Below are 26,927 nucleotides of genomic sequence, written 5' to 3'. Positions count from 1 at the left end.
AAGTTATGCCCTGGGGGAATATAAGGTATTTTATGCAAGGCGTTGTCGTAGAAACTTCAAAAAAGGCTCATTCGATTGGAAATTCAAAGGGCTATTGCCCTTTTTAATAGGCGAAAGTGATTAGAGGGCAACAACCCTCCCCCTCACGCCCACCTTTTACCCAAACACATCCAATCAAAATTTTGAGATAGCCATTTAATTCAACGGAGTGTTAAGTTCTGGAAATTAGGTCTTTGAGGATGACAACCCCCCCCACAGCCCTCAGAGCAAGGGTTGTAAATTATGCCCAGGGGGCATATAAGGTTTTAATACCGTTGTCATAGAAACTTCAAAAAGGGCTCATTCGATTGGAAATTGAAATGACTAGTGCCCTTTTTAATAGTCGAAAGTGATTGGAAAGCAATTACCGCCTCTTACACACCCACCATTTCCCCAAACACATCCACTAAAAATTTTGGAGGCGACCATTTTGTCTCACGCTGTTTGAAGTTCAGGAAATTATACCTCTGAACAGGGCACTCCTCCCACAGTCTTCAGGACAAGGGTTGTTAGTCAGGCCCTGGGGGCATATAAGGTTTTTATTGAAATCTTTGTCATGGAAACTTGAAAAAGTGCTCATTCGATTAGAAATTCAAAGGGCTAGTGCTTAATAGTCGAAAAAGATTTGAGACTAACCCCCCTCTCACGCCCATCTTTTCTCCAAACACATCCAATCAATATTTTAGATAGCCATTTTGTTCAACGTAGTTTAAAGTTTTTGACAATAGGTTTTTAAGGATGACAACCCCTCCCGTCCTCAATAGCCCTCAGGGTAAGGGCTGTAAGTTATGCCCTGGGGATGTTTAAGGTTTTTATTGAAAGCGTAGAAGCTTCAAAACGGATTAGTCAATTGAAAATTGAAATGGCTAGTGCCGTTTTTTATAGTTAACAATGAATGGATAGCCATTGATGCCCCTCTCTCACCCACCGCTTCCCAAGACACATAAAGTTAAAAGTTGTAGACGTTCAGTTTATTCAATATAATTACAAGTTTTGGAAGCTATTTTTTTGGGGATAGAAACTCCTTCAGAGTCCTCAGTCCACGGGCTGTTAGTTATGCCCTGGTTGCATATGTTATTGAAATTTCAAAAAAGGCTCATTTGATTAGAAACTGAAATTGCCCTTTTTAATAGTCGAAAAAGAGCGGAGAGTAATTAACCCCCCTCTTACGCCCACCATTTCCTCAAAAACATTCAATCAAAGTTTAGAAATAGGCATTATGTTCAATGTAGTCGAAAGTTCTGGAAATTATGTATCTAGGGATGACAAACCCCCCAGAGCCCCAAGGGCAAAGATTCTAAGTTCTGCCCTGGGGGCATATAAGGTTCTTATAGATAGAGTTGTCGTAAAACTTCAAAAGGGGCTCATTCAATTCGAAATTGAGAAGGCTAGTGCCCTTTGTAATAGTCGAAAGTGATTGGAGGGTAACTAATCCCCCTCTCACGCCCACCATTCCTCCAAACACATCCAATCAAAATTTTCAGATAGCCATTTTGTTGAAGGTAGGGGAAAGTTCTTGAAATTATGTCTTTGAGCATGACACTCCCCCCCCCCAGCACACAGGGTAAGGGTTGTAAGCTCTGCCGTGGGGGGCAGATGAGATTTTTATTGAAAATTTTACCCTAGAAGCTTTAACAGGGCTTTTTTGATTGGAAATTAAAACGGATAGGGACATTTTTAACAGTTAGTAGTGATTGGAGAGCGACTACTATCCCTTTCATGCCCACCTTTTCTCCAAACACATCTAATTAAAATTTTAAGATAGCCATTTTGTTTAACGTAGTTGAAAGCTCTGGAAATTCGGTCTTAGAGGATGACAACCACCCTAACAGACCTTAGGGTAAGGGTTGTAATTTATTCCCTGGGGGCATATAAGATGTTTATAGAAAGCGTTGTCGTGTCCAATAGGGCTCATTCGATTGGAAATTCGATTGAAAATAGAAAGGGCTGATGCCCTTTTTAATATTCGAAAGTGATTGGAGGGCAACTAATCCCCCTTCCACTCCCACGCCCACCCACCCAATTTTCCAATAATTTTAAAAACTAAATGTTGCCTTAAGATTAAGTCAAAATACACTGTGATAATGCTAATTCCTAATAAGGCATCTCAGCAGTATCCCAAGAACGACTGAGGGTATTATGTTCAAACTTTCGGGGTGACTTCTGCTCTTAAAATTTAATCAAATCAAAATAACGTAAGTGTATCCAAGCTATCAAAGAAAGTAAACAGATTTTTTTGCGAATGGTATCAAGTTTTCCATTTCAGGTCCACTGGAGCAGGTATGAAACTAAATTAAATAGTAATATTTTTGTTCGGATTTTAAAAGGGTGTGTGTTGTTGAAATCTGCTAAAAATTTGTTTCCGGTATACAAATAGCAGGCGAAACTGTAAAGTATTAAAACAAAAAGATTTAATGTAGTGTTTCATTTTTCCCTGAAAGGACTTTGTCAATATAAAACGAAAATAAATTGGTTAAAAAAAGTTTTTCTACAAAATAAGTTTTTCAGAGAACAGTAAAGAAACTCATGAAACAAAAAAATAGCAAAAATAAAATCAAATAATCTACCAGGCGTGAAACTACCACACATTAGCATCGATAAATAAATGAAACCCAAAAACGAACAGAAATTAAAATAAATAACCGAGTCGAACTAAAAATGAGCAGAAACTAACATGAGTAGGGCGCAAAACCCTACCCCTATATCTCCCCAAGACCAGAGCAATATTTGTAATTTACGGACAAAATACAAATGAATGAGCATTGTCAGTTTAATATACATAAACTGATATTTTAGCACTTAAAATGTTAATATTATTTGATTTATTAAAGTTATAAAAGTAAAAACATTTATATTTTTTCAGTAAAGTGCAAATTATGTTCTGGCCTTGGGAATGCATAGGGGTATGAGCCCTAATCCTGTTAATTTCTGCTCGTTCTGAGTTTGACTTGGTTATTTATTGTAATTTCTGTTCGTTTTGGGTTTCATTTATTTATTGATGCTGATTTGCGGTAGTTTCACGCTTGGCAGATTATTTTATTTTATTTTTGCTCATTTTGGTTTAATGGAGTTCTTTACTTTTTTTTAAAAAACTTATTTTGTGGAAATTTTTTTTAATTAATTGAAAAAAATGGTCTGTATAGATCTGTACAGCGTAGCCCCGAAAACCAGGAACAACTTATAACGTAAAACATCTTTATAAGTAAAATTTCAAGCCCCCTCCCAACTCTGAAGTTGGACTGAAATAAATATAGGAGCTCAATAATTTGTTCATTTCCGAGTTCACGGGACTGGAATTTTCATGGGACTGGTAATTTTCTCCCCCTTCTATTCCTTGAAAAAATGCTATACTTCTACACTGGTAATTTCGAGAGCTTTTGGATATGTTAACAGGCATATTTCTTTAACATTTTGGCACCAAAAACGTGTTTGTTACTCAAATGCCGAGTCAAAACCGTAACTTTACTAGGCTAATTCAGCAGCGCCGTCCGGATTAATTCCACTAGGCGAGTTCTGGCTTTCCTTGCCATCACCACAAGTGACACAATTTTAATAGTTATATAATGTGGCATAAACAAATATTTCTCCTAAAACGTAAAATTTTTATTTCAAATAGTTTGAGAAGTAATTCTGGAGCAGGGGATGGATCATTCACAATGGGTAAATATTGGTTTGATAAAAGCCTCTTTCAATCAGTGTCATTCAATCTCTTGACCTGTTAAGACTGTTTTGTAACTTTGAGAAAGGATTACCGTTTGAATTAATTAGATCAGTGTATAGTGTCGGCTGACCCCCCTTACTAGTTAGTAGCTTTTATATGGCTTATACAAATCGGGTGATCTTGTTTTTGCTAAATTTCAGGGATATCCTCCATGGCCTGTCATAATTATAGACTCTATGAAGATTATATCCAATGTTGTCAAATAGTAATATTTTAGACCACAATTCACAGCTTCGGCTTTTTGAAAGTAACCCTTTTCAATTGGATAAGTTTTTGGCGTCGAATATTGCGAACAATGTTGAAGATATAAATCTAAAACCATTGCGGCATAGTAAATATGTGGATGTTATCAGTGGGGATTTAAAGGTAGCAGGGTATTTATCATTGTGTATGCCCCATGATTCCCCATTACATCATCTTATTCTTTCACAGACTATTCTTTGATTTCAAAAACTAGAAATGGGATGCAGCGGGATGGACTTTCTCTCATACTGAAGGATCGAATAAGGTACAGGGGGGGGGGGGTGATTTCACCTGTTGGATGGATTGTAAGGTTGAAACTTTTATGGTAGAGATGCAGCTAGAAAACAAAAAGATTCCATTTTGCCTGGTATACCGGCCTCCTAGTGCTGTTCCTGAGGAGTTCTTTGAGGATATTTTGTTTATGCGGATGATTTTAATTTTCACCTATCACATCGTAATGGTATGAATCTTGATTTTTTTTTTTTTTTTTTTAATTTGATGGTTTCGTCCAACAATATTTTTACTGCATAGGGAAGCGTTTTGGGACACAGCGATTTTGCCAGGATCTGACCATCTCCCTATTATTTGTTCAGTTAAGTCTTTCAGTAACGAGGATTCTTAAAGTCGGGAAGAAATGAAAATAAGTTGACTTAAGCAGGCTAATTTGAGACAATTTCAAGAGACTATTAGCTTTATGTCATGGAAGTTTTAGAAGAAAAAAAGATGCCTCAGTCGTTTTTGATGAGTTTTTAAATACCCATTTACCAGTTTGTTCTTGTTGCCCGATAAAACTGTGAAGAAAATAAAAAAAGAGCCAATAAAACCGTGGATTAATGCTGCAATAATAGAAACGATTGAAGAAAGAAACAAGCTTTATTATTTATATCAGTAATCCAATTCGCGAAAAAAACAGTAAAAGTTAAAGCGAATGAGGAAAACAGTAACTCTGCGAAGTTACCGGAAAATTCTGCGGAGATTCTCTATCCAGAATCGGTATTCTTAAAAGTTTAGCAAAAAATCCGGTAATATAAAAGGTACCATGCAGATTACTAATGACATATTGAAGGGCGAACGAAAAGATTGTGAATAGATGAAATTTTAGTCAATGGAAAACGAGTAGATAATTCAAAGCATATTTATGATGAATCTAGTAAATATTTTTTAAACATTGGGGCTTCCATTACAAAGGATGTTGCTCAGTCTAGTGATTTGAATGTAAGTGAAGGGTTCATTGATGTGAGAAGCCCTGGAAAAACAATCGTTACTGTGTCTTGTACTATACGGGAACTTGAGAATGTTATTAAGATAACTAAGTCTAACTCTGTTGGGATAGATGGACTCAACCTTAAAGCTTTCAAAGCCACGCTATTTCTTACGTGTGTTTTATTTTTGATTAATATTCTAATAGAAAAGGGCCAACTACCAGATACTGTAAAGCAGATAAGAGTCATACCACTGCATAGGGGTGGAAATAAGCAAGAGATGACTAATTAGAGACCAATATCAATCCTTCCATTGTTTTCAAAAAATTTTAGAAAACTATGCATAAGTGACTATATGGCTACCCAGAGTCATTGGGCATACTATGCCATATTCAGTTTGGGATTATAAAAGGACACTAGACTATTCATGCAATGGATCACTTGGTTAACAATATCAATAAGAATTTGAATTTGGAAGTGGAAAGATTCTGTTAACAATTTTTATCGAATTTAAAAAGGCTTTTGACACGGTTAATTTTGAATTATTACTGCGTAAACTTAGTGATGTGAGCATTCAGGATGGGTGTCTTCAGTGATTTTGATCCTAGTTGCATGGAAGATCGGTACGGGTTGTAATTAATGACACTACAAGAGTTACATCCTAAGTAAAGTGTGGAGTTCCCCAAGGATCTGTTTTAGGACCTCTTTTATTGCTAGTGTATGTTAATACGTACAAATTTTATCTTCCTGGTGGGATTTTTACAACATTTCCAAATGACATGGCAATACCAATCGCAGAGGAAAACCTCCTAGATCTCATAGCTCGCGCAAATGAGATCCTGCTGTACTTCAATACATTTACTAGTTTAATTTTCTAGGCGTTAACGCGAGCAAAAGCTATTATGTGATTTCTACCCGTACTGGTGTGTTGATAAATTCTTCGAATAATATTTCATTTAGTGGTACTATTATTACTCCAATTTTTGAAAAGAAGTACTTTTAATCATTATTGATTTTGGTTTGAATTCGAAGAAGCACAGTGATATTGTACCGTCTAAGGTAGCAAGAGGCCTAGGTTTGCTTCAACGTTTTCGTAATTTGGTGCCGGTTGGTGGATTAAAGATTATTTATGGTACGAATACACATTCCTATATTGTATATGGGTGTGCCCTTTGGGCAACTAATTTTTATGTTAATTATAGAAGAATCCAGGTAATTCAAAACAATGCAATTCGTCTATTGTGCTAACTTTAATTATATATTCTTTGTTTATAGCCATTTTAAAATTTTGAACATAGGTCACTTACAGGATCACCAGTAACTAGCATTGGGATACCAATACCTGAATGAAGGTGCACCAACATATTCTGTGGATATTTTTTCTTCTAATTCTTTTCATCATTCATATGACACTAGAAATTCCGATAAGCCAGTAAATGAAAAAAGATACAATGAGGTCAGCTCATGTGTTACGTCAGATAATACACCTCTCTGTCATAGCCTCCCGGATAGCACTAGGGGCTCTGAGTCGGTTTCATCATTTAAATCCCAGGACAAAGAATTTCTCATCAGTCGAGATGCAAGGTGAGAATGAGTTCTTTGTGAGTATTATATAACTTTTTTTCTTTTCCTTTTTGTCTTTTGATTATGTATTTTAATTAATTTTTAATTGAGCCACCGTGCACAAATCATCTGGCCTTCTAGTAATGGCTCCATTTATTTAATTTTTTTTATTATTTTTGTAAATGGTTTGAAAGGTATCAGTCAGTCACCACTTTTCGGGTATTACAGCTGTTGCTGAGCACGTCCATGTCATCATTTGAAAATAAACCTGCAGGTAGTGACAATTTGTAGCAGTCGGTATAGGCATAAAGCATTAGTGACGCACAACAATAGCCGCACTGGCTACTCTTGGTAGGGATGGACGGTGCCAGAGTTCAGAGTATTTGTAAGATCTAACTCTGTACAAGCATGCAATAGCTTTGTCATATACCCCAATGAGTTCTTCCATATTTGCTGAAAACCTGACATCAGCTGAGACTTTTATAGCCATCAAAAACGACGTCAGCTACCCTGAAATACATATACACAAAACCTACGTAACGAATAGCCACTTCTCCGTAAGTGAATAAAGTGTCTCATCCTACCACATGAAGTAGTCAGCCACTATCGAGTATATAGTGGCACGTTTTCCTTGGATAGTTGAAACTACGTTTTGGGGCTACTTCTATAGTTCAATTGCCAGTGCAGCTTCATCTTCAAGCCACATAGCATTAAGAGACTCAAATAGTTCAGGTGAGAATTTTGATAGCTCATATTTGAGCTTATCGGCTAGATTCGAGCCATTCGTTGACACCAGAACACAGAATCGTTGAAATAACAGGGAGCGACTATTTCAGTGTTTTCTCCGTTGACCACTGCTGATGGTTTTGTGGCAAATTTACTTCAGCACTTTCCTTTCGAAAAATAGAAGAAGAACACATATTTACCAGTCATCGAATCGAGCGTATTTTGTCCGATTGTTCCATGTCGACGTCCAAGTTTGGTGTAGCTCGTTCACCTGATAAGATGCAAATCAAATTCTTAGCATCCCTAACTGGATCTACGATATAATCGAACAGCTTAAGTGTATCCGATGCGTTCCTCTCCATACGAGTGAGTAACCAGTCGATATGAGTGAGTAACCGAGGATTTAAGATGATGGTCACTTGTCACAAAGCGCTTGCCAGTAAAGAATTGCGTCAAAGCGTTTGTTTGTGCACTAGTTAGCCTTGTAGACGTCTCGGTTCTAGACCTGGCCTCTTGTCAGGTCTTCACTATTTTCGAGATTTCTCATTAAGACCTGATCGATTACTAAAGCAGAAGACAGTTGGCGATCTCTTGTTGCTTCACAAATCACGAACACTATTCTGTAGTTCTTTAAAGAGCCGTGGGGTTGAGATAGCCAAGTAACGCATTGACTGGAGGAGAGGCCTAATGAATTTTATGTAAAGATGGTGTCCGTTGGCTGTTAAAAGTTCTCGGATAATGATGAGATCACTTCTGCATCAGCTGGATATTCTCGGCTTACTCCTTTTGTCAGTAATACACAGTAGAGCAATCCTGATAAAATAGTACTTGCGGTTGTTCGAACTAATTAGCTTGAAGATCAAATCCAGTGAGTATAATATTTAGCGCTACCTTATGTTCTTTACTGGGCTTGCTGATGGCTCGCTTCAAATAATATCCATGGCTTTTCAATAAAAGTATTGATCAACACTAATCACAGTTTTTTCTTTGCTTCAACCCTTGTACGTAAGAAAATATTAGCATCGATTGGACAGAAGACAATTGAGATGTACTTCGATTGTGCAAAGACCTTTAGATCTGCCACATCTGGATGAGTGCAAGTCCCTAATAGACATTATCATTATATACCCTTATCATTTATCTAACGTTAGACCCTGGCCTTTGGCTACAGTTATAGGGGCCTTTGTGATAACCTCCGGGCTTTTCAAGTGGTTTCACTCTTTTGATAGAGTACTATTTCTTACATGACTAATTAGGGTCATATTTCTGTCTTATCAATGATGACGAGATATCTCACAAGAAGCTACTTTTTAAGGGATGCATTCAACCAAAGTTGGTTTTGGCTTACGGTGGGGAATGATCCTATTTATCATTTCCGAAGTCTTTTTCTTTGTTTCTTTCTTTTGGGCATTTTTTTCATAGAAGTCTGTCACCAAATATTGAACCTGGAGTTTTATGACCCACAGTTGAAGTGGATAGATTTAACCCCTTTCAATTACCATTGCTACATTGCAAACTCTGCCAAGGCTTGGCAAAATACTAGGAACTATACTAAAGTAGGTCTAAGGAAGCAAAGGAATCAACTTACAACAAAATTAGTGCTTTATAGTTAAGGTCAGAAGCAGCTCCTGTTTGCTTATGAAGGAAATGAAACGGTAATGAGCCAAAGGATCTGACCATTTCTCCCCTAACCCTTAGTCTGCATATTACCAGTGTAGCCTGTTGTTTGGTAATTGTTGTAGCTATTGTAATTTCCATTCCATGAAAGGTTCTGTCTCCATCAAGAATCTCAATAAATTGAGAGGCCGTGGTTAACGTTATTAGCCATAAATTGAGAGAATCCAGCAGTGACTGATAAAATGTTACTGTTTAAATCAAAACTTCTCACTTATATTTTTTAGATGCCTTCTGACCGCACTCAGGGTTAAACAGACGAATTGAATAAAGAGTCAAATTAAATTGATACTCACGGGCCATGAGTATTAGTCCCAAAGTCCCAAAGACTTTATGTTAGTCATAGAAAACGTAATCCCAAATGTCATAGTAATCCCATTGACTCCAACTGATAATTTTTCTTCGTCATTTCTGGCCGTCATTTCTATTGATTTTTTTTTTTTTTTTTTTTTTTTTTTTTAATAAATTTATAATTCCCAGTGTGTTCGACGTAACGTTTATACAAGAAACCAAGCACTAGGGTAGAGCAACAAAAAATATGTGTTGGTTCAGTGTTCAGTTTCCACTGCAGAATCAACAATAAAATATATTTTACGGAGGTCAAATCTCCACTCGGGGGAGGGGGAAGCGTTTAAAATTGAAACTCTGTTCACTTTATAGTATTATATATTTAGAAGTTGGAGAAGGAGATTAGGATTTTTTTTTTCGGTAGAATTTTTTCAAAATTTTGAGGATTTTAATTTCAATGAAAAAAGCATTGACATCCAACGAAGACAAACTTTTCAAGCCGGAAACTGGATCATATATTTTTTAAATCTAGAAAATTATCATGGAAATACCAAACGAACTCAAAAATATATCTATTCCTTTTGCCCTTCAGGGGAGGAAAATCCTCCTTCAGGGTCGGATGAGGCTAACTCCAAAATTCAGAATTGCTAATATTTGAAATCTTTAAGTGATATGAAACGGGTATTATCACAACCTCTCTTTAAACGTTCCTGTAAAGCCGTTTAAGGCGTAAAAAGTCGAAGCTGGATCATCGAACAAAAGTCAGGCTTTCTAACAACTTTCCAAATCTGTCCAAACTAAACCTACTTTTTCTCACTAAACGTACTTTTTCTTCCTTGTGTATTGCAAATAAGTAACATGTCACACCAAGTTGTAATTTAGAAGTCAACTTAACAGGGCGGGGGGGGGGGTTACATCGCCTAGAAATATAGTTGTGATCTTCTATGATAGATAATCAGGCGAGAAAAGTTTTGGATGAAACTTTACATGATTAACAATTTTTTTTTATAAAATACTATTTTGTGTATGCCTATACCCTGGCATTAGCCGTTTTCTGTTTTATATTAGTACTCCTACCAACAACTCACTGCAGTACCCAGCCACCTGATGCCAACAAAGCTGCGCACCCCCCTCTTCTATCCCAATATGCTCATAGCCTCGATCTTTATTCCCTCCTGAGAAGTTTCAATTCCCTTTAAGTTCTTCCTTGTAACCTCTTATCACGCGATTCTGAGACAGCTTGCTTTTCTTTTGCCCCAAGATGGAGGGTTGAAATCCATAATCTTTGGCAATAATTCGTGCTCCACCCGTAAAACGTGTCCTAACCATCCTAATCTTTCTATCATTATGGCCTAGAAAGTAGGATCGAACTACCTTTTTCGTACAGCTTGTTGTTTGATATACGGTCAGTCAAACGAGCACCTAAGGCTATATATTTTTTTGTAATGAAGGGCGTATCTTCATGATAAAATTTTCCATTCTCAGCTCTTACAAATATGTGTGCTAGGATAATTTCTTTCGTTTTTTATGTTAATGCAAATAGTGAATCAACTTACCAACATCACCTCTCTTTCCAGGTAATCCTGGTGGACCTATCGGTCCTTGTTCACCCGGAAGACCATATGGACCAGGATCGCCCTTTGGACCAGGCATTCCTGGAAGTCCGCGACTTCCTGGTGAACCTTGAGGTCCAGGAATTCCAGGGGGACCGTCCAAACCTCGAATTCCTTCTAGACCTTTACTTCCTTTGTCACCTTTAGCTCCTGCTGGACCGCGATCACCTTTAGGTCCAGTGTGCCCTTTTGGACCTTCTTGTAGAAGATTTCCCGCGTCTATCCCACTGAGATCACAGCTTTCTCCTTTAAAGCCTTTCAGCCCAGGTGGACCCATTTCTCCTTTTTCACCTTGTGATCCTGGTTCGCCTTGGTCCCCTTTTATGGTGTAGCCATCAAGACCTGGCCTTCCTGGTTCACCGTCTCTTCCGTCGTAACCTGGTAAGCCCTTATCTCCCTAAAATAAATTTAGAATATAACAGAAAATCAAACTTTTCTATTGTCATGTGCTTGTAGTATCAGGTTGCTCTAAATATTCTTACTCAATTTATTGAAAAATTTAGCGTCAATCAGAGATGTTTTAGATACAAAAAGTCTTCATAATTTTTTAAAGCAACGAACAAGTATGCTAATAATTCAGCTTGTTTGCTATAATTAATATTTTTGACAAGCCTGTCCTCCTAAAGCTATTTTAAAAAAGTGACTGAAATGATACCCTTTATTTAACGTTAAGGTTATTATAAAAATTGGTTATCATGGCAATTATCTTGGTAATGCTAAAAATCTAAAAACCACACTCCTCATTGGAATTTTTTGGCATGTGCTTATTGGGCTTTAGGGGGCACAAATCAAAAATGATCTAGAAAAAATCCCTAAAAACTAAATATCAGATTGTTGAACATGAATGCCTGAAATTTCAACTCTATTGTTTTAAAAAAAAGTTTAATTTGGTAGTTGCTAGTTTCATCAAAATCGCACTCCATTTTGTTTAATTTTATTAAATTTTATTTAATGCTAACACTTTTTGACGGATAACTTTAAAATGAATGAATATTATACATAGAGAATTAGAAGAAAATTCCTTCCTTTCTATATACACATTGTTTTCACACTTACATGAAGAACTTGTCTTTCACCCCCATAAACGGTTTGATTCTTATTTTTACGATGAAAAATGAAATCGACCTTTAAAATTCAGAATTCGCAATTCAGACTAGCACGATCCTAGAATCAATACTCATTCTGTTTGTTTTGTTGAAAAAACAGTTAAAGATTCTTTGCTGATTGCCTTCGAGACGGTTACTAGACCGAATCCTAAATGTGATCCCCAGGTTATTTAGACTTCGAAATCAAAATTTGCTTAAAATACTCATAAAAGCTACAGATCACAATGTGGTTATTGTGGTACAAAGCCAAATTAGGTGATAGACTCGTACTCAAACAAGAGATATGGTATCTTTTTAGTATATATGCTAGAAGCTTAAAAAAGAATATTCTAAATTGTATTCCAACTGGCTCATTCTTTAAATGTTTTTTAATCAGCTTTTCTATACGAACCCCCCTTAAGATTTTGGAACGCAAAGAAAACTCTCATTCTTGGCCCTTTTTAAGGGAATTACGTTATATTTGAGGTATTTGTAGCACAAAAACACAAGTTAATTTCTTAGTTTTTATTTTGGGGAAAAACAAGGATTTTTTTTCCAAAGGCATTAAAGACTTTAAAAAGATTCCATTTTGTTCCCATTATTAAGAGATATTCGCATATACTTTAAGTGCTTATGAATAGGAGAACAGAGCAGGGTTTCCCTTGCTCTCCCCTGAGCAGTGACCCAGCAGTGACTAGGAGATTTTATGGTCAAGATCAAATGGAAGTAAGGAGGAATAGCCACCAATGTTTTAACCAAAGCCGCCTTAACGTTGCAACAAGTTTATAACACCATGCAAGGTGCATATATGCTCACTAAGGCTTGAAGACGGTAGTCATCTAAGATCTTACTCAGATTACTTGAAACCTTGCTAGATAAATCGGACAATAACGTACCCAGCTAATAAAATTTTAACATCGACTGTTATGTATTGTGGTTATGTATTAATTCTTATATTACGTTTTAGGGATAAAAACTATAATCCAATAGGCCATTGTTACCTTTTCACCGATCATTCCTCTTTCTCCAATTATTCCCGGTGGTCCTTGTGGTCCTGGAGGTCCAAGAGGCCCTGGTGGCCCTGGTCTTCCCAATTCACCTCTATCTCCCTTTTCTCCTGGTGGTCCTTGGATGCTTTCAGCAATAGCTGGCTCGCCTTTAGGTCCAACTGGTCCCTCTGGCCCGGGAGGACCATCTTCACCCTAAAAGGATTTTATTTAGTAAATATAAAACTTTAACATATGGAATCAGTAGCCAGTTAGCCAATTCTTGACTAGCAAATATGGAATATTAGAATTATTGGAGAGCTATTTGTAAATATGGATTTCACAAAGGAATCACTCTGGAGGCTCAAGTATTAATCATCAGACTTTGTCTTAAATCCAAGGGATCTATTTTAATCAGTGAAGCTTAGATTTATGGTATTTACTCTAGACAAAATTTCGGCCACGCATTTTAAAAAGTGAACAAACCGCAAAGATACGAAGTGCCTGGATCTTTCCGATATAAGTGTGCACAAAATTACCACTCGTACTGGAATCCAAGATAACTGGAATTAGCATTTTCAGAAAAAACTGAATCTCAGAGTAACCCTATACCTGCAGTCCTTCAGATTTTCCCACGCCAAAGAAATGAGGAGCTACCCCCACCACCCCTAAGATCCGTGGCAGAAGCCACCCTCAAATCTTCTTAAATCCAATAAAGCTCCCAGAACAGACAGCATATAAGCAGAATTGTTAGAGTAAAATTTGATGTCATCATCGATTTAAACCATAGAGTAGTGACAGATGTGTGGGAAACAAAATTCTACCCCAAGTTCTGGTCTGTCATAGTCTTCTTGCATAAGAAAGAATCAGAAAGTACAACTACTGACCTGTATCACTTGCTTGTCGACCCGCTAAAATACTCACTAAAATATTCTTAGATCGCATAGGAAATATAACCAGACATGTGATACCTAAGTATCAAGCTGGATTTCACGAGAAAAAATCTGCCATAGATAAAATATTAGTCATAAAAAAAATCATGGAGCGGTATTTGGAATTTGGCAAAGAAGTATACCAACTATTCAGCGACTTCAAGCAAGCCTTCCACCTGATCTGGCGAGACAGTCTTAGGCATATTTTGGCTTACTACGGAATTCCCTCTGATATTATTGACATTGTACGGAGTATGTACGAGAGGGCGAGGAGCATGGGGTAGACTAGTGAAGGACTTACTAAAGAGTTTTCTATGTTTCCAAGGATGCCTCCTTCCACCCATTCTATTCTGCCTATTCCTAAATGCTGTGCTCGTCCCTAATGACACAAACACTCACTCCTAATGAAACGGGGATGGTCTTAGAAGGATACGTCTTCGACCTGCGCGCACATACTGAAGACATCAATCATCTGAATCGAAAAATAGAGGAGATTCAAGAGAGTGCAAATAGTCCAGGAAGGGATCAGTCTGACCCGAAACAAATTGCAAGAAAAATCATCCTTTAACTACCTAACTCAGAAAAATGCGCTAGATTCCAAATCTGCAAATCTTGCTCATCTAGCTGTTTCCCGAATATATTTTTGTTAGGCTGAGGTTGATTTTTAGGTGGTGAAATTTGTGTTTCCATATATAGGCGTACAACAATAAAATTGATGTCTAGAATAGGCTAATAGATTACGGCGATTGTAAAAATCACTCTTATTTGAACGTAAAACTAAAACTTGGGTTTTCGGAGGTTGAGGTTGATTAATACCTCTGGAATCCCTTATGATTAGTGGAATTCATTAGTGGAGGTGGAATTCATGCTTCCGTGTAAAGGCGTACAATAATAAAATTGATGTCTAGAATAGGGTTCTAGATCACGGTGATTATGAAAGTCGCCTTTATTTGAATTTAAAATTAAAACTTGCATTTATCTTTTAAGGTTTAACGTTGAGTATATAGCGAACTACTCTTAAACTTTAAATTGTCGATATGGATTGTATATTTGCAAAACCTAAATAGTGGAAGAGTCAGGTAAGGTTATTTTGAGAGAGAAAGGTGCAGTCTCACTGAATGAAGCTAGTCGATTAAGGAAGCGTGAAGATGTTACAGTAGTTATTGAGAATCCTGTCCATAAGTCATGAAGGTCTAGCTTCACAAACAAGAAATCTATTGAACAGTACTTGTCATTGTTGTCGCAGGTGAAATAAAGTCAGACACGAGAATCTGCCCATTTATGTGTAAACCTCAGCGATTGTATCTTTTGCTCTACGCCAGTTACCTCTGACAGAACGAAGAAAAAAGAAGACAGTTTAAAGGTTAGAACGCGATACTTTCAAAATTCGCTAAGAGAGGTTAGTGGAAAGAGAAAGGATGACTGGTCAGGAGCAGTGATGACTAGAATTCTTGCTGCCACTGTCAATCTACACGCTGCTGATGTAGTTTACCATAAATCCTGCTACTCAAAATTTTTAACGGAACTTAATATTCCCAACAAGTATGGCGGAATTCCTTCACAGTCTGGAAAATAAAATCTGGTCGACCCCAAAACTTGAATCAGAACGAGGCGTTCGAGAAAGTTGTCGAGTTTTTCCATGCTAAAGATGATGAGCAACTAACACTGAACGATTTTGTTAGTATAATGAACGAGGTAATGGGTGACTCAAAGGATTCTGGATATAGTTTAAGATACATTTAAAAGAAGAAGCGAGAGAGATTTGGTGAAAGCGCATTATTTGCAGAGATAAACGGCAGACAGAACGTCATTACGCTAAGAGCCACAGCTCCTGCCATTCTCCACGAGTTAATAAAAAAATCCAAAAAATTTTGAAGTAGAACTGGAGAACAAAGCTATCGTCCCAGCTACAGCAGCTATAATCATAAGGGATTCCAGAGGTATTAAACAACAAATGGATATATGTCTCGATTCTGAAAACCCTGGGGAGATAACAGACAACATCAAATGCCTACCGTCATCTTTGTGGTTTTTTCTCCACCCTCTGTTCGTAGGAGACAAAAACAGACAGGAATTTTGCGTCAATAGGTCAGTGCATGTAATGAGCCTTCGCCCAAAGTCAATCAGATCAACTCTTAAGCTCTGGGAGCGTAAAGGTTCAGTATCTAACAGCACAAACATTGAAGAACTGGAAGGAAATTTTTGCATGCAGAAAATAGCTGGTGACGTCGATCACATGTGCATTATTGTTTCTCTGACGCCATTGTTGAGGTCTTGAACTGTAAATGAGAGGAGAAATTTTGTAACGTCAAGGCAGATAACTGAACCAAACCGAATTCCCATTAAGCATCCCAGACATACACTGAGACAACCTAACCTTCTGTATGATCCGCTACCACGAGCTTCAATTCTGGATCCCCCAAAATCTTGCGACTTGCTATGGAAAATGTCCAGACTTTTTCCTGCACCCTTGCATAGCTGGCAAGGAGCTTTAAGCAAAATTCAGGTTGAAACGCAATCAGGCTCTTACACAGGGAAAGCCCCCATTCTCTTCATACCCATGGCAGATATGAGACCAAGTGATCTCATTTGTATATACCTCACACTCAGCTTCGTTTGCGAACAGTGTTCCAGATACGTTGCGACTCCAGTACTAACCTTCGATTAGCCTCTTTACTGAAGAGCTCTTACCATTATTGTTGCTTATACAGACGGAAGTCCTGTAAAAAAAAGTGTCCTACGGCTAGGAGGCTTCCACACACTCATGAGCTACGTTGGGGCTGTTGAACAGACTATGGCAAGATGTGGATTTCAAGCCATATTGGAAACAATATATAATCGGACTTGAAGTTTCCAGATAAACGGGAGATTCTCGTCTCTGAGTTTGTTTCATCTGCAACAACGATGACAAGTATTCTCAAATAGATTTCTCGCTTTGTGAAGCTAGACCTGAAAGACTTATGGACAGGATTCCCAATAATTGCTGTGAAATCTTCACGCTTCCCTGATCGACTAACTTCATTCACTGAATATGCACCTTCCTCTTGCAAAACGACCTTTCCCGACTCTTCCACTATTACTTTTTTGCAAATGATACAATTCATATCGACAATTTTAAGTTTAATAGTAGTTTAAGATAAGAAAAAATACGGTAAGATTTTTCGTCATGAAATACACATACAATATTACATTTTACTATTCCCCCAAAGGCTTATTGGCCTGTAAAGATGGGGAGACAAACGAGTCACTTACTCAGAGAAGAAAAAAATAATCACTTACAGCGAGAAGAGCAAAAAGGAGAAGAAAAGAAAATATAAGTAAAATAAAACTATAGAAAACAAAACTAAATAGATTCAATATACTAAATTAATTAAGTAGATTATATAGACTCTAATGGAATAATAATAAATATATATTAAAATAAATAAATAAATAGATAAAAATAATTTCTGAGAAGCCAAAGAATTTTCAACAATTATTTTGAACAAATGGAATGAGTGGCACCTTTGAGCTGATTCAGGCAACTTATTCCATACAATACGACTCGCCATTAAAGGATTGAAATCTGACCTTATACAAGGAGCAGAAGGAACTGGAAAATAACTTTTTGTATTGCAAAGATTATAATTATTCTGATCAGAGGTAAAAGATGACGGAACACTTAGGGGTCAGATGAGGTCATTATGAAGCTGAGAAAAAGTAAAACATGCACACGAAAGAATATAGTGACTAGAGATCAAGTAATGGGATAACCCCGGAACGATTAGTGAATGAGGCTTCTAGCTTTATTGTAAACCTTAGAAAGTGGTTTCTACAGTGAAGGAAAGGTTGACATTCATACTATTGGACAGTAAGACATGTAAGATACAGGAAAAGTATGTTTAAGCTTCCTTAAAATACCGAGACTCCTGCATATCTTCATTTAATCAAATCGATGTGACGCTTGAAAGACAGTTTGCTATATATTCATCGTTCAACCTAAAAAGGTAAATGAAAGTTTTAATTTTACGTTCAAATAAAGGTGATTTCCATAATCACCGTGATCCAGTACCCTAACGTAGACAACAATTGTGTTGTTTTATCCCTTTATATGATAACACAAATTTCACCTCCTTAAAATCAACTGCAACCTAAAAAAACCTAAGTTTTAATTCTAATTTAATAAAAAAGTGATTTTTATAATCACCGTTATTTATTACCCTATTCTAGACATAAATTTTGTTGTTGTACGCCTTTATTTGGAAACACGAATTTCACCTCCTCAAAATCAACCTCATCCTAAAAAAAACATATTTGAGAAACAGCTAGATGAGCAAACTTTGTATATTTAGAATCAGCGCATTTTTCTGATTCGGGTACTCAAAGAATCATTTCTCTTGCAATTTGTTTCCGGTTAGGCCCTTTTTTAAAACACTTCGTGGAATAAAACTCTATCGACGACGCAGCTTCACAGATTGGGACAAGTCCAGCGTATGCCAAAATAGCCCTTAGGGGAAGAATTAATGCATCACGCCTAAGAGGACGACCTTTTACGAGTTAGTAGGAAAAGTTTTCGGACCACCCCTCCCAGTACTGCTGAGGACTGCAACAAATAGGGAAGCTTACCAAAAAACTGTCATGACGCCATCAGAGGAGATGCCCCGTGTCAGTCAACCGGGCCGGATGGGAGTTAAGTTAAGTAAATAAACAAGTATTTTAAAGAGAGTAACATTTGATAATTGCTTCAAAATTGATTTTCCCATACCTACCTAAACTGGAAAGATTGAATCGATTAGCCCAATCCGCTTTTTAAAACCTAAATAAAATCTCAAACTTTAAAGTAAAATTCAATTCAAATCAAGCTTTGAAATTAATCTTCTGATATCCGAAATTTTTAGCCTTGAATTTCTTCAACGGAAACTTCTGATGTCCAAAAAATGGTCATTTTAATATGGCCAATCAGTTCCAAGAGTATATATTTTTTAACTTTACCTCCTTCGGAAAACTTTATCTAATTTACCTTACTTGAGCAAAAAACACTCACATTAAATCCAGGTGAACCGGGTGGACCTGGATTGCCTATTGGACCTTCTGGCCCTGGAAGTCCTTCTGCCCCTTTATCTCCTTTTTCACCATCCTGACCAGGAATGCCGTTGTAGCCTTGATCACCTTTGTCACCCTTTAGACCAGGTTCACAGAATGTACAGCTGGTGCCTTTTTCACCCCTGTCCCCTTTGGGTCCAGAATAGCCAGGTCGACCATCAACGCCATCTTTCCCCTTTTCACCTTGTGGCCCTGGGCGACCAGGAGCACCTAAAATAGAATAAAATTGTATTAATATCTGTATTTAAATATCCATTTCTTTTTACAATTGTTCTGTCAGTGAAGGTTTTAAATAAATTTCTTATTCTCAACTTGTCATAACTGTGGATTAAAAAAAACTCAGAAATTTCCAATAAAATCCTTTTAAATATATTTTAAATCTATAGTTCTTAGCATAAGAAAAAAAACTGAACACTTTAGCCGCAATTTTAAGAGAATATCAAATCTTTTTATAGATTTTTTCGTCAAGAAATATATGTCATTAATAGGGTAGCAATTCGTTGGAAGCCAAACTTCCTGTACTCGAGTGGGCAGCTGGATGTTTAAAATTGTATCACTTTTATCACCTTATCTTCATTGTGGAAAAGTCTAGCTGAATTTTGAGGCTAGTTGAGAGAAACTATTTTACTATCAGTTTGTTTTCTCAACTTAAAATTTCATTCGTAATTTTTATTAGTTCACAATTGACGTTTTAGCTTTATTTTTCACGCTTGATCTTTGCTGAGCTTAACCAATGAACTACAAATGTAAAATTAAATTAATAAAGCATTGACTGTATGACAGACAAACTGAGTCACTGAATGGTCTTTTTTTCCAGGTGTTTGTCTTTTTTTTTCAAGGGCCAACATGACTTTCCAGTCCTGGAAGTGACTCTCAGTTTGAACTTGAATATTGGTCAAATAGTGAAAAATCAAATTTTTATTGCAAGTTTACTTAAACTTGTTGGATTATTTTCTTATTTCTTGTTTGTTTGTTTTTTTTTGTTTTTTTTTTATGAGTTAAAAGATCAAGTAGATCGGCTAACTACTACTACTACTAACAGCTCATCGCAGCACCAAGCCGCCTGAGGCCAACACAGCTACGCACGCTCCTCCTCCACCCCAATCGATTCAAAGCTTCCCTTTTTACACCAGCCCACGAAGTTCCCATTTCCTTTAAATCTTTCTTTATGACATCCTCCCACCCCAGACGGGGACAACCTGCTTTCCGTTTAGCCCTAGATGGTTGACCAAAAAGAACAATATTTGGCAATCTGTCATCCTTTATCCGCAAAACGTGCCCTAACCACCCCAACCTTTCTTTCATTATAGACCTAAAAAGCTGTATTGAACCACATTTTTCGTATAGCCCATTGTTTGAAATACGGTCAGTCAGCCGGGTACCCAGAACAATCCTTAAGCAATTTCTCTGGAAAACATCTAGCAAATCTTCATCCGCTTTTCGGAGCGTCCATGCTTCAAAAGCCATATTTGACCACTGTCATCACTGTAGCTTCTAAGATTCTAATCTTGGTTTGCAGACTTATCTTCCTATTCTTCCATACTTTTTTTAACTGTGAAGAAACACCCTGAGCCTTGGCTATTCTATTTTTAACATCTTTCCTGCTCCCACCATATTTAATAATAATACTACCAAGGTAAGTGAAGCTGTCCATCTGATCAATCTTTTCATTACCCAACGTCACCTTTTCACCTTCACTTATTCCTAGCCTTAGTGACTTAGTCTTTTTAACATTAATTTTCAAACCAATACTAGCACCCTGAACTCGCAAAACATCTAAAACTACATTCCTTTTGCTCACACTTTCATCTAGGATGCTTAAATCATCAGCATAATCCAAGTCCAGGAGACTTTTTCCTCCCCATTTGATTCCGTGGTCTCCCATTGCCTATTCTGTGCTCCTTAAAACAAAGTCCATCAAAATAATCCATACAAAGGTTGATAGAACACAGCCCTGCTTAACTCCTGATTTAATACAAAACCAGCTGCGCCCCTCCTGCCTGAACCTCAGCAGTCTTAGTCTAGTACAGAGCACTAATCACTTCAATGTATTTGTCTGGTATACCATACAAGGATAAAATCTTCACTAAAGCTCTTCTATCAACAGAATCGAACGCTTGCTCATAATCTATAAAACTAAGGACCAAAGGTGTTTGACAACTCAGGCACTTCTCAATTATTAACCTAAGAGTGAAAATTTGGTCAACACATCCTCTACCTTTTCTAAAACCGCACTGCTCTTCTCTTAAAACTTTGTCCACGGCATCTCTCAGTCTAAAAAGTATCATATTACTAAGCAATTTGCTACCTACAGAGACCAGACTTATGCCTCGATAATTACCACACTCACTTGTATCACCTTTCTTATAAAGTGGCTTAATTAAGGTTTTCCTAAAATGGTTAGGTACTTCCCCTTTTTCAAAAATCATATTCATAATCTTCAATAGCTTATTTCTAACCCCAGAGCCACAATATTTAAGAAACTCATTTACTACCCTATCAGTAGTATCTATATACACAGTTTCAAGCGTACATTCAAGCGTACATTCACTATCTATTAGGCACTTTCAAGCGTACATTCTAATCGTACATTCACGCCTACAAGAATATGGTCAAAAGTGTATACAATATGAACGGTACATTGGAATTGCGCAAGAAAAACCCATGCCTGAGACATTAAACTCACGCGTGAATATTTTAAAAGTTGGCACACTATAATGCATGTTATGAAACTAAAGTCGAGGTTTTTTTTAACTTGGCAAGGTATAATGTGGTCATACATGTTTTGAGAGTATGGTCGTAATAATATAATAAGGTCAAACAGGTTTTTTCTTTTTTTGTTGTCAATTGCACAATGAATGTACGTCGTCAGTTCACATGCACATTTTTCTTAAAAAACTGGTACATTTAAAAAGGGGTAATGAGATTTGCGAATTGGAGTGTAGGCTTCGCGAATTTGATCCTATTAAGGTGGAGAAAAAAAGAAAAGGGATTTAGCATTTGCAAATACTTCAATGTGTTGTCAATTTAAAATAGTTTAGAAATAAAAAAATTTAATAAGAAATGACTGAAAAGTGTTTTGGGGGATTTGGGGTGATTGTGTACTGTATAATACACATGTGATGTTTGGACAGTGTTGTCAATTTAAAATAGTTTAACGTTCCCGTCGGTCCCCCATTTCTGAGGGCAGGGGAGTGGGGGGGGGTCAATTTTGGAGGGAAAACCAAAAATACTCAGAGTCGATGATAAATGGGATCTGTCTCAAGGGCAAGGCTCAGAGGCCCTTCGTTCCCCCATTTCTGATAGCAGGGGAGGGGGGGTCAATTTTAGAGGGAAAACCAAAAATACTCAGAATCGAAAATAAATGGGATCTGCCTCAAGGGCAAGGCTCAGAGGCCCCTCCTTCCTCCATTTCTGAGGACAGGGGTGGGGGGGTCAATTTTGGAGGGAAAACCAAAAATACTCAGAATCGAATATAAATGGGAGCTGCCTCAAGGGGATGGCTCAGAGGCCCTTCGTTCCCCAATTTGTGAGGGCAGGGGAGGGGGGGGTCAATTTTGGAGGGAAAACTTTGTCACAGTTACATTCTCTTGATTTTTCGAAGTTAATTTTGAATTTCTTTCGTGAAATGCAAGAGTTGGAATATTTCAGTAGTGTCTTTTCGTGGTTTACCTTGTCACACCTACATTCTCATGATTTTTCAAAGTTCATTTTGGATTTCTTTCGTGAAATGCAAGAGTTGGAATATTTCTGTAGTGACTTGTTGTGCTTTACCTTGTCACAGTTACATTCTCTTGATTTTTCAAAGTTCATTTTGGATATCTTCCTTAAAATGCAAGAGTTGGAATATTTCAGTAGTGTCTTGTCGTGGTTTACCTTGTCACACATACATTCTCATGATTTTTCAAAGTTCGTTTTGGATTTCTTTCGTTGAAATGCAAGAGTTGGAATATTTCAGTAGTGACTTGTTGTGGTTTACCTTCTCACAGTTACATTCTCTTGATTTTTCGAAGTTCATTTTGAATTTATGTCGTGAAATGCAAGAGTTGGAATATTTCAGTAGTGTTTTGTTGTGCTTTACCTTGTCACAGTTACATTCTGTTGATTTTCATACTTCATTTTGAATTTTTTTCATTGAAATGCAAGAGTTGGAATATTTCAGTAGTGTTTTGTTGTGCTTTACCTTGTCACAGTTGCGTTATCTTGATTTTTCAAAGTTTATTTTGAATTTCTTTCGTGAAATGCAAGAATTGGAATATTTCAGTAGTGTCTTGTTGTGGTTTACCTTGTCACAGCTACATTCTCATGAATTTTCAAAGTTCATTTTGAATTTCTTTCATTGAAATGCAAGAGTTGGAATATTTCAGTAGTGACTTGTTGTGCTTTACCTTGCCACAGTTACATTCTCATGATTTTTCGAAGTTCATTTTGAATTACTTTCGTGAAATGCACGAGTTGGAATATTTCAGTAGTGGTTTGTTGTGCTTTACCTTGTCACAGTTACAGTCTCTGGATTTTAATAGTTAATTTTTAATTTATTTCATTTAAATGCAAGATTTGGAATATTTCAGTAGTGGTTTGTTGTGCTTTACCTTGTCACAGTTACATTCTCTTAATTTTTCAAACTTCATTTTGAATTTCTTTCGCGAAATGCAAGAGTTGGAATATTTCAGTAGTGACGTGTCGTGGTCTACCTTGTCACAGATACATTCTCATGATTTTTCGAAGTTCATTTTGAATTTCTGTCGTGAAATGCAAGAGTTGGAATATTTCAGTAGTTTTTTGTTGTACTTTACCTTGTCACAGATACATTCTGATGATTTTCATAGTTCATATTGAATTTCTTTCATTGAAATGCAAGAGTTGGAATATTTCAGTAGTGTTTTGTTGTGCTTTACCTTGTCATACTTACATTCTCTTAATTTTTCAAAGTTCATTTTGAATTTCTTTCGTGAAATGAAAGAATTGGAATATTTCAGTAGTGCCTTCTCGTGGTTTACCTTGTCACATCTAGGTTCTCATGATTTTTCAAAGTTCATTTTGGATTTCTTTCGTTGAAATGCAAGAGTTGTAATATTTCAGTAGTGTATTATTGTGCTTTACCTTGTCAAAGTTACATTCTATTGATTTTACTATTTCATTTTGAATTTATTTCATTGAAATGCAAGAGTTGGAATATTTCAGTAGTGTTTTGTTGTGCTTTACCTTGTCACAGTTACATTCTCTTAATTTTTCAAAGTTCATTTTGAATTTCTTTCGTGAAATGCAAGAATTGGAATATTTCAGTAGTGTCTTGTCGTGGTTTACCTTGTCACAGCTACATTCTCATGATTTTTCAAAGTTCATTTTGGATTTCTTTCGTTGAAATACAAGAGTTGGAATATTTCAGTAGTGACTTGTTGTGCTTTACCTTGTCAAAGTTAGATTCTCTTGATTTTTTGAAGTTCATGTTGAATTTCTGTCGTGAAATGCAAGAGTTGGAATATTTCAGTAGTGTTTTGTTGTGCTTTACCTTGTCACAGTTGCATTCGGATGATTTTCATAATTCATTTTGAATTTATTTCATTGAAATGCAAGAGTTGGAATATTTCAGTAGTGTTTTGTTGTGCCTTACCTTGTCACAGTTACATTCTCTTAATTTTTCAAAGTTCATTTTGAATTTCTTTCGTGAAATGCAAGAATTGGAATATCGTTTCTTCAACTGAAAGTAAGGAGCAACATCAAAACTTAAAAACAGAGATAAAAAAGAGGCTGTTTCCAAAATATTTAGGATTCATTAACTATAGTGTTGACAGTCAAAAGCTATGAGTTTGAGAAAATTGTCTGATTATCGAAAAATGAAGAAACACCTTCCAAAAGTCGAAAGGAATGGGATTGTCTTGAGGGGGGAATTTTCCATGGAGGAGGTGGAGGGTATTTATACGTGAAAACAACTTCAACCATGCCCAGCCCCCCGCAATCAAAAATTAAATTATAAAAAAAAGTTTCTTCAACTGAAAGTATGGAGCAACATCAAAACTTAAAAACGGACAGAAAATAGAGGCTGTTTCCAAAAGATTTAGGATTCATTAAAATTTTCAACTTTATTTATTTTTTTTATTTTTGTACATATCTTAAAATGTCAAAATATGCTTACGGGTCTAACAATTGTGCTCTATAATTGGTCAGAGACACGATGTGGCTTTCGCACTGGTATTCTATGACCGTTTATCGACACTAGCTAGTCTATTGCACGTATTAAATCAGTCTTTTTTACGCAGTGGAACGATAAACACATAAGTCATATCTTTAAAAAAAAGTGAAGATGGAACATTTTAATAGAGTGTGTTCACATAACAAAGTTATTGTAGCATTGAATGCCGACAAGGAGAAGTATTTAAACTATGAAACAAGTACAAGTCGTAGCATTATTGGAAATGTATGCATGCATTGTCATGACAGTAAGGAATTAAATTTATTTGGAATACCGAAAAAATTCAACTCTTATGATGGTGGTTATGCGAGATTGAGATCTCCAGAGATGATTGCACTCAAAGAGAATACTAACATAAAAATAATTGTTGATGATAGAGGACAACTCCTTGCTACTGCTGCAGGTAACACATTACCTACGGATACACCCAATCATCAGCTTTCGAGTATTAGCATTCAACGGAAGGCTAATAAAAGAAAGGCTTACTCTGCTAGTAATATCATAAACCATATCTTGTTTACGCGCCGAAACTGTTATCTGTGTAAAAATAATGTGTTAATAGACAGTGAAATTGCCAGAAAAATAAAAATGGCATTGCCAGAAAATATCACTACGGAATATAAAGAAGAAACGATGAAAAACAAAGCACCCGCAAACGTTACTGGCATTGATCAAACAGTCAATGAATCAAATAATACCAAAGACGAAAAGCATATTGATCCTGTTCATGAGACACCAGTAAAAATTGTGTATGATTCAAAATGGAATAATGATAATTCTTCTGATTACGAACTAAGAGAAGACAATAACTCCATGATCAAGAGAGAACATGGTGAACTATTTTATGGAACAGATTCAAAATGTCCAAAGTTAATCATTGATATTAATAATGGATCATAATATATTTTTTATTAATATTCTACATAGTATTATTTCATTAAAAATATTACATTGTTATGTGTTCATTATTTTTTAGAGTAAGCTAGCATATCAAGCGTTTAGAATGTCCATTAAAACAACCGAGATGTAAGAAAAGGAATTTGCGTATATCTATTGTCAGACACTATTTCCGTAAAATCTGAGCTATTAAGGGTTTTTGACCGTAAACTCTAGTTTTTTGTAAGAAAATTATGGAAAATACAATTCTCTGGTTCAAATGTGAAACTTAAGTCTATTTATGGATCGAAAAATAAAACTGTTACCTTAAAATCTGAGCTAATAAGGGTTTTTTGACCGTAAACTCTAGTTTCTTGTAAGAAAATTATGGAAAATACAATTCTCTAGTTCAAATGTGAAACTTAAGTCCAGTTTTGGATACTCATAATGATGAGGACTGATGGTTCTAATTCAATAATTTTTTTTTCATAAAACAAACTATTTTTTTTAAACTTCAAAATTATTCAACTTTATTTATTTTTTATCTTTTTCTTTTGTACATATCTTAAAATGACAAAATATCTTTCTTGAATTCACCTCTTGGATACACAATATAGAAATTATACAAAAAAAAAATTCCGGACTTCATTTGAATGGAAGAGATACCGAGAGTTCTATGACTCCTCCCCGCATTGAATTCTAAG

The 26,927-nt window shown here is 36.3% G+C and overlaps 1 protein-coding gene across 1 annotated transcript in view; it reads right to left on the bottom strand.

Annotated features, from left to right (window-relative positions):
- The window catches only part of Col4a1 (Collagen type IV alpha 1), a 241,450-nt gene that overhangs the window by 48,994 nt on the left and 165,529 nt on the right, over positions 1 to 26,927 (bottom strand). The window contains exons 12-14 of the mRNA XM_089104421.1: positions 19,096 to 19,364; positions 13,156 to 13,356; positions 11,013 to 11,466 (exon numbers count right to left, since the gene is read on the bottom strand). Of these exons, the coding sequence (XP_088960547.1) occupies positions 11,013 to 11,466; positions 13,156 to 13,356; positions 19,096 to 19,364 (924 nt within the window). The remainder of the gene's footprint in view (positions 1 to 11,012; positions 11,467 to 13,155; positions 13,357 to 19,095; positions 19,365 to 26,927) is intronic.

This window comes from Artemia sp. Qi Xiang Cuo, chromosome 18, assembly GCF_049724085.1.
Source record: "Artemia sp. Qi Xiang Cuo chromosome 18, ASM4972408v1, whole genome shotgun sequence".
In the NCBI taxonomy this organism is placed as follows: Eukaryota; Metazoa; Arthropoda; class Branchiopoda; order Anostraca; family Artemiidae; genus Artemia; species Artemia sp. Qi Xiang Cuo.
The sequence above is the reverse complement of the archived record's forward strand: the minus strand, read 5'-3'. Positions and strand labels throughout refer to the sequence as shown.